Source organism: Simochromis diagramma, unplaced genomic scaffold (genome assembly GCF_900408965.1).
Source record: "Simochromis diagramma unplaced genomic scaffold, fSimDia1.1 OVJJ01000583.1, whole genome shotgun sequence".
NCBI classification, from domain to species: domain Eukaryota; kingdom Metazoa; phylum Chordata; class Actinopteri; order Cichliformes; family Cichlidae; genus Simochromis; species Simochromis diagramma.
The window spans coordinates 193585-202326 of record NW_024387285.1 but is presented as its reverse complement, the minus strand read 5'-3'; the positions used below and the strand labels follow the sequence as shown (position 1 = coordinate 202326).

General features: G+C 38.3%; 1 protein-coding gene across 1 annotated transcript in view; it reads right to left on the bottom strand.

Annotated features, from left to right (window-relative positions):
* Positions 1-8742, bottom strand: part of LOC120716111 (GTPase IMAP family member 8-like) — an 8911-nt gene extending 169 nt beyond the window's left edge. Inside the window, exons 1-5 of the mRNA XM_040003492.1 lie at positions 8631-8742; positions 5268-5328; positions 2274-2898; positions 1913-1957; positions 6-817 (exon numbers count right to left, since the gene is read on the bottom strand). Of these exons, the coding sequence (XP_039859426.1) occupies positions 6-817; positions 1913-1957; positions 2274-2502 (1086 nt within the window). The 5' untranslated portion in view covers positions 2503-2898; positions 5268-5328; positions 8631-8742. The remainder of the gene's footprint in view (positions 1-5; positions 818-1912; positions 1958-2273; positions 2899-5267; positions 5329-8630) is intronic.

The window sequence follows — 8742 nt, the reverse complement described above, 5'->3', positions numbered from 1 at the left end:
GGCGCCACAGGTAGGACCAGGATGAAGGCATGGACACCCTCAGGATCACAGAGGGAGATACACCTGAGGGATTCCTCCATCACTGCCTCCTGAGGTTTTCCATACAAGGCAGGCAGCTCCACCAGGGAAACCCAACGTCCACACACCTCTCCCTGATGTTTAACACACTCTGATGAGTTGGAGGCTGAATGAAGCTCAGTCTGACCTAAAATGGCCTTGGCTGCTGACGTCTTCCCTGCTCCTCTCCTCCCAAACAGAACCAGGTTCAGAGACGGTTTGATCGGTTCAGACTTTGGTTCTGTGGTCTTTTCAGTTAATCTGAGGAAATTCCTTCTATTTTCATGCATGATAGCCTCAATCTTATTCATTAACAGTTTGAGGTCATTTTTATACATACTATAGTGTTTTCCTTCACACTTCTTAAGCAGCTGATTTACAGTGAAGTTTGCCTCCACCCCCTCCTGTGCAGTGATGAGCATTGAGTGTTTAAAGGCATCTTCACCAAACAAACCCAGGATGAAGTTCAGCCTTCGTTTCTTCTCCTCAGTGACTGAAGGCTCCACTATCAGCAGCAGAACATTTGGTCCAGGAGGACAAAGACTCACACAGGTCTTCATCTCCTCTCTCACCGTCTCCTCAGACAGACTGAAGATGTTTGGAGTTTGAATGACTGTTAAACTGTTTCCCTCCCACTCTCCAGAGATGGCCACACAGTGATCAGCTCGTGGAGGTTTCTGAACTTTTCCTGTGATGAAGCTGCTCAGTGTCCTCTTCAAATCCTCTTTTTCTCCCAACAGCACAATCCTGAGAGCAGAGGCTGTAAGAAAATGTGAATATTGTTTGATTGATATTGGGAAAACATTTTTTGGAGAATTGTCAGGTGGCTTCAGAAAGATTTCAAATCCAGTGAGTCTCATCCCAGAAACTTGATAAAACTATGATGTACTTTTGTATAACGGATTTAACAGCAGAGAAACCAAACCAAATGTTTTTCACTTCTGCTTTTTTCCATTTCACTTCTCACATTCATAGTTTTCTGTCATCAGTCAAAAGTGATTTTCCTAAACTGTGACTGCACTAATAAAAACACAATAGCAGCAAACATATGTTTAAAAATTACCAAAATACTGCAAAACGTTGCTCTGAGCTGACAAAAACAAAAGCTTTAGAGGTCCAACACCCGTCAACTGGATCTGTATGAGGTGGGTGGAGTGTGTGGATTGCATCAAATTCCCGGGCCTCCACATCACCTTGGATTTGACTTGGTCACTGAACACCTTCGTTCTGATGACGAAGGCCCAACAAAGAACCTTCTTCCTCAGGAAACTGAAGAGAGTGGATTTTTTTTCTCCTCCTCTCACCTCATGTTATGTATTTTCGTTGTTTTTTCCTATCAGCCTACCTCGCTGACATGTCTTCCCAATGTGTTGTTTGTGTAAGTTTGGTCAGAGGGTTCCTTTCTAAGTGCGCATGCGCCATTAGTGTGCTGCCTGCTGTAACCCTGATTTCCTTCGGGATTAATAAAGTATTCTGATTCTGATTCTGAATTCAGTATAATTACTAACTCTGGCAGACTGCAAAGGAAGGCCAGTCGTACAGCTGCTGACCTCACTCACCCGAGACACGAACTGTTCATCCTGCTGTTGTCTAGGAAACGGTACAGATACATAAACACCACCCAGCTGAGGAAAGCTTTCTCCCAAGAGCTGTGAAAGCCATCAACCTGCCCTTCCCTCTGCTCCCCTGCAGACTGCTAAAGATTTCTGCATCTATTTTTTATATCTTTCTAATAAAAATCTCATTTATTTATTTATAATTTTTGTATTTTATATATTTTTGACAGCACCACTGTAATTTTTGTTATGATCTAGCAACAAAATGACAATAAATAAATCTTGAAGTTCTCACGTACCTCTGGGCAAAAGTTTCCTTTTACTTTCAGTGTTAGAGCTCCGTCCTAAGATGACACACAGACACAAATCAATCAACCAATAAATTAATGTCATCCAATAATCAAACATAATGATGTTTATTTATTAGTGCTGTCAGCGTTAATCTTGTTAAAATGACGTTAATGGCATAACCGCATTTGCGCGGCTAACGCGTTAACAAGCTAACCGTGCTAACGCATTAACACTGTGCAGCCCTCGCACCGGGCGTTAACTCGCTAACGGAGATTTGCCGCATTAATGCAGTTATGGCGTTAACGTCATTTTAGTGAGATTAACGCTGACAGCAGTAATGTTTATATTTATTTCACACGTCCCACTTACCAGGATCCGAGTCAACAGTTCGTGTTTCAATGTTTTTTAGACTCCAGGGAACATTCGGTGAAGCATCCACATATAGATCACAGCTCACATACTCTCCATTGTTCTCTTTGACTATTTGAAACATGCGTGTTAACAGCTGTGAGCGCTCGAGGTTCTTCTGCCACAGAAACCTGCCTGCACATTTTTCCATCATGTCCTTTAAGGGTGGATGGTTCTCATAACTTTCCATGTAATCTGAATTTCTCTTCTCCTTTGGGTGTTAACATCAGAATTAGTGAATGCTCAAATGACTGATCGCTGAACAGCTGGAGGACTCTGCAGAGTCTCTTTCTGTGGTTCTCAGTGAAGTCTTCAGGCTGCAGAACCAGCAGGAACACATGAGGTCCAGGATCAGAGAGCCTCACACAGGTTTCTACATGTTCTCTTAGTTTTTGTTCAGAGATGTTGGAAGACATCATGTCTGGGCTGTTGATGAGAAGAATTTCATTCTCTCCCAGCTTTTCTCTGACTCGAAAACAGCAGTCTGCTCTTTCAGCTTTTAACCCAGTTACTCCCAGTATGAAGTTCTCCACCATTCTCCTCTCACTGCAGTTATTCCACAGGAGAACCACCCTAAGTTCAGACACTGACAAAAAAAATCAGGACACAAAATAAAATACCACAAAATAAATATCACAAAATAATATAATGATGTACATTTACAGATGAAAGAAACTGAGTTTTTGCCCTGCACCAATTCTCCCTTCTTTGCTCTGTGGCACAGATCATTTACCTGAAACTCTCCTAATCCACAGTCTGTGCTGTATCTGCTCATTGAGTCGTAACAAGAGTTAAGCACAGCAGGGTTTCAATAACCTCCAAACAACTAATGGGACAAACTGCCAGCACAGACAGTAAATATCAGAGTTATTACAACTCTGGGGTGTAAGTCTCATGCTGGGACTTGTATCCCATCTGGAGAAATGAGCCTTGAACTTTAACCAAAATGCATTTTTTGAAGTTTCATTCTGAGAATGATCGAAAAACAGAAACATGCAGAGACTCATCATCAGCTGAATAACTACAGCCATAAATCCGGCTGACAGTGTAATCATACATGCACAGCAAATCCAGCATGTCCAAATTAACACTGTCGGATTTGATTTCAACACTATTAAAGTGTCTATATGGGTCCACACCAGAGAGTGTTAATTTAACTCTTTTTGGAGAGTTGGTTCGTTAACTCTGATTTAGTGTTAAACACCAAATCTGTCTGGAGTTGATAATTTAACACTTGGTGTTAAGAGTTTATATATTAACTCTCAAAGAGTATTTTAGTTTAACTACGTAAGAGTTATCTTCTAATTCATTCTTAAAAGCGGGAATTTTACTGTTCTGAACTTCTAGAAATTTCTTTTGGAAATAAACATTTACTAAAAAGATGCAATGGTTTTTGAAAAACATTTATTCTGAACTGTGCACCACAATTTCAAAACATTTTCTGAAAGATGTAACAGTATACATGTTCTCACTTTCATTAGAATTTTGTTTATCAAAAGGTCTGACATGGTAAATGCAAATAACAGCATTCTCAACACTTATTTCTTCAATACAATATGCATGTCCTTCATTCATCCCTTTGTGGAACTTCAACGCACTTCTGCTCTCCCCCATATTCCATCTTCACAAGCATATCCTGTGCGGAGATTGAATAAAAATTAGTTGACACTAATTAATGGCACAAATAATCCAGTAAACAATTGCAGCACAGTAAAAAAAAAAAAGGAATCCTCTTTGATCCATTACTTGTGTAAAAGTATTTTCCCAAAAGACAAAGACACAGGCAACAGGTAATACTGAACTAAATGTAAAACCTCAACCTTTTTAATTTTTACCTAAACCGTGTGCACAAAACTCTGGAGGGATCTATGCTAACGCTGAACCCAGTCAGGACGTCTGCTACTGCTGTTTGCTCGGTTTTTTTTTTATGGGCGATCGTTTTCAGGCTTCAAGTAGCACCATTATACCAACATTTCACATTCTAGACATTGTTTTAGGTGTATTTGACCAAAAGTTTGACTGAAAATTCACATGCAAGCTTTTTTTCAAGGCTGTGGTATTTGCCCGCAAACAATACCTTTCAGCTAGCTAAAACAGAATATTATGCTATCACCGAGCAACATGGCTAATGCCTTCTACACAGCTTTGTCTCAACTCCAAAGAGCCACAGAAGTAAAAGCTCATAATAATAATTGAAACAATCTTTGAAAAAATGACTTACCAAGCATGGCAAACAACTCAAATATGTAGAGCAAAATGTTCTGAAACGGCTTCGCTTCAGCTTCGATTGGAGCCGTGCTGGGGGCGGAGTCTGTGAATTTACTCTATTGGTGTCATAGCCCCTGTAGGAGTTCAGAGTTAAGAGGTCAAGAGTTAATGTTTCCATTGTAACACCTCCAGATTTGACAGAGAAACACTCATTTTTAACACTCGATTTTAACTACTATCATTTTACACCTCAGAGTTACATTAAAAGAATGTGACTCTACTTAGAGTAAAATTAACTCTACTTTTGCAAGAAGACTATTAACACCAAAACATTTAACACTTTTGAATTTGCTGTGTGGTTTTAGTTACCGATAGAGCATCACTGTATGTAACCTGCCAACAAACAATTAAATCACAGTGAAGAAGAAGAAATCTGTGACTGTCTGAAACAGCAGGTAGTGAAGGGCAGGTGAAGAAGGAAGGGTGGAGTGGGTGGAGCGTGTCGAGGGATTTGTGAGCAAGAGTGAAAGTGAAGGTTTAAAGACTGTAGTTGGATATTTTTCCAGGTAATATTTATGTTAAAAAAGTAAATTCTCTCACTTTAAACACTCGATGTGGTTTTTATTTTTAATTGTAAATAAAATAAGCATTTGTGAGATTTGCCACTTATTGCGTTTTGTTTTTAATTTCTTCTTCACACAACATCCCTGAATAAGTTTGTGCACACAGTAAATACTGGTTACTTACCAGGCGCTGCGGTCTCCATTACGTCATTCAGCTGTGGACCTGCTGCCATTAAATTAGGAACCTAAGAAACAACAAGTGGAATTTTTACGTGTTTCATGTTTGTTTGTTTTTTGTTTTTTTGATTGCCCAAATCCATATGAGCAGTTTCAGCCAACACCGTATAAAAAAAAATCCTAAAAAAACAGTAATATTCCAGCAGCTGGGGCGCCAAAATAATACCAGAAAATAACAGAGAATAAGTTTCTCATGAAAATACGGTTATTTTCAGTAATGACAATACAGTTTGTTGCCCTACTTTTACATGGGATTTTGCCTTTTTCAAGTGCTTTTAAACATTAAATTAGGAACATTTTAATGTGATTGAACAATGAAATTACCTATAAACAAGGTCAATGAATGCGGCAATATGAATAATAATACTTAAATGTACAGAAGTATACAGTTAACAGTTGGTTTAAATAATAATGGATTGCATTCACGTAGTGCTTTATGAGACTCTCAAAGCGTTTTACAATTCTACTTTATAATTCCCCTCTGGCCATCACCAGTAGGTGGCAGGTGAAGCTTCTTGCTCAAGGACACAACGACCGAGAGTGTTTGAGCCGGGGCTCGAACTGGCAACCTTCTGATTACAAGACGAACTCCCAACTCTTGAGCCACGATCGCCCTAAATAACAATAATAATTATTATTATTTGATGTAAAAAAAAGTTTATAAGAATCATTTTATATAGTTTTCCACAGCATTACATTTGAATTTAACAGTTCAATCTTTCAAATACCGGACAAATATTTGTGAAATTATGATACATTTGTGAAAGTATTTTAACCATCTAAGTATGCATATGTACAGACAGATACATTTAAAAAACAAGAAAATTATGTTTTATTACATTTACAGTGATTTTACGTTAATTTACATTTGAAATGTAAAATCAGTCTATTGAGGTGAATTTAATGATATTCTAGAAGAACAGTACAAAACTGTAAAATACTTTTATATTAGGATTTGTTTTTACAGTGAAGTTAATGAGTGAAGGGAAGCTATGCTAAGGTTAAGTGGCCTATAGTCTACATCTTGCTGTCTGCAAAACACAGAGTAACTTAAACGTACCATATAACTCCTACAATTCGACACAACTACACAAGCATTGTTTTAACCTTTTAAACCGAACGTTAACTTTACTCTGTCAACAGTCTGTTGTCTAAATTACTGAGCTGACAGAGTTATGTAACTGCAGACGTCAGTAATGCAGCGTAATTGAATAACCTCCCGATCTTCAATCTTTTTTCGCTCAGCCGAGCCTCTCTGTTGCTGTGTGGAGCAGCCGGAGTCACTCACTCATGCACTGGGTCTCATAAGGAAACTCAGCTTTTTGATATAACGTTTTTTTGTTCCCGAATACAAATATTTTTTAAAGTATTTGTTCGAAATAAGTATTCGGAAAAAACTAGGCACTATTTGTGCCTCCACCCCTAGTTCTTATATAGCACCATCTCAATAAAGTCCTTGTCTGTTGTTACTTCTGCTCTTCTTCTTTATTTGGGTCGTTTTCACCAAACAGATGACTGATCTCAAGCTCACCAAACTTTGACAGTCTTTAGAAAGAAAACTTTCATCTGAACAGATTAACTAGATCGCCTGTTTATACATTTTATAACTAAGTCTGACTACTTTACTCAGCGATCAATCAACAATTAAAAAAACAGGGAGTATTGCCAAAATTAGCAACATCTGTCTCAGAGTGAATCAGAGTGAACATCTCTGTTGCTTCCGTATATTATTAAAGGCTCCCTGTAAAATACTGCAGTGGATGAACTGACAGGGGCTAGAAGGGTCAGGTGACCCCGGACCCTCCAATAGCTATAGGCTCAGACAGCATGTGTTTCTTTCAAACAAGCTCTTGCTTTGATTTTCTGTCCATATTATGATAAAATATTTACAGTGTAAACAGCCCTCAGATGACTGCGGTGATGAATTATTGCCACATTAACAAAACTGACTGAACTGATGGAGAAAAGCTGTGTTGATCATTTCTGTTGGACAGTTCCTGCTTAAACTTTCAGACTTTTAACTGAGATGAATCTGTATTTGTGGAAACAGGATTTGCTCTGTTTGTCTTACATCATGGAGAAACCCTGAGGTGTGGCTCAGGTCGCAGTTTTTCAGTTTGCTGGACTGTTGGCTTCAAAGCAGTACAGCGTTCACATGATCGCTGATCAATCATACCTGATGTTCAGCTTTGAGAACTTTGTGGACTCATGTCAAGGAATTCAGGAAATTTCTTGGATATTTTTCTGAATAAAGTCAGATAATTATATCCAGTTTACTGAAAACCTGAAGCTGTGTAATTAAAGTAATTACAAACAAAGGAGCGACTAAAAATAAAAATAATCCCAGCTGAGCCGGTTAAACAGCTTCATCCTGTCTCTGCTCCGAACCTGCCAAATGAAACAGTTCACAGCTGAAAGTAAAAGTCTGCCTGAAACTTTTACTTTAATGCAGGAATGTTCAAACATTTAGACGTTCCTATGAAACTGAATCATGTCATCATCTGATGCCACTCAGACTTCAGTGTTTGTACTCTTAACATTTGTTAATGTGACATAAAAAGTGCATTAAAGTTTTTATGTGTATCTAAGAGTGGATGGTTTGAATTACAGTTTGAATTACAATTAATTAATTCATGAATTATTCATGAGTGACATCATTTCAAGTGGACGAGCTCTTTCTATTAAAAGTTCATGTTTAAACAAGGTACAGATTATTATCTGATGATAGTTTATGACCACATGTGTTAATCTTTATTTTCATTTCCTGTGTAATTCCAGTCCATGACATCACTGCCTCATCACGCTGTGTGTACAAACTGTGAGACGCACACCTCAGCTTTAAACATGAGACAAACAGCTTTGCTTTGACACTGTGTTGTTGTTTTATTCTGCACTGAAAATACATGAGCCACTAATGACTAAAGCACAGAGACATTCGCTGAAATTACTTCATGAATCTATGAAAAGAAATAATAACAGTTAAAATTACATCAGCAGTAGGAGACAGAAACATTCAGATTTCTTTCAGCTGACTGGAAATAAAACAGCTTCAGTCTTTCTTCTTCTGTTTCAGTGGGATTATCAGTGAATGGTTGTTATGTATTATTAATAATCGTGTTCAGTGCTGTTAAAATAAGATCAAACACATACTGATTGCAGACAGGACTCTCATATAGACCTCATATTAAGAATGAGTCCAGAAAGACAAACATGAAACAGGTCGGACAGTCCTGAGTTCTTCTGAATGAGATCACAGCAGCTGACTGCTGTTCACACTGACATGAACATGAACACATCATCTCTCTCTTACCTTTCACCCTCCTCTCGCTTCTCATCTGTTTCTCAGCAGCTCTGATGTGTTTCTCAGTTCACACGAAATATTTTCCTTCTGAGTGGAGTGAAAATGATCGTGTGTGTTGAGC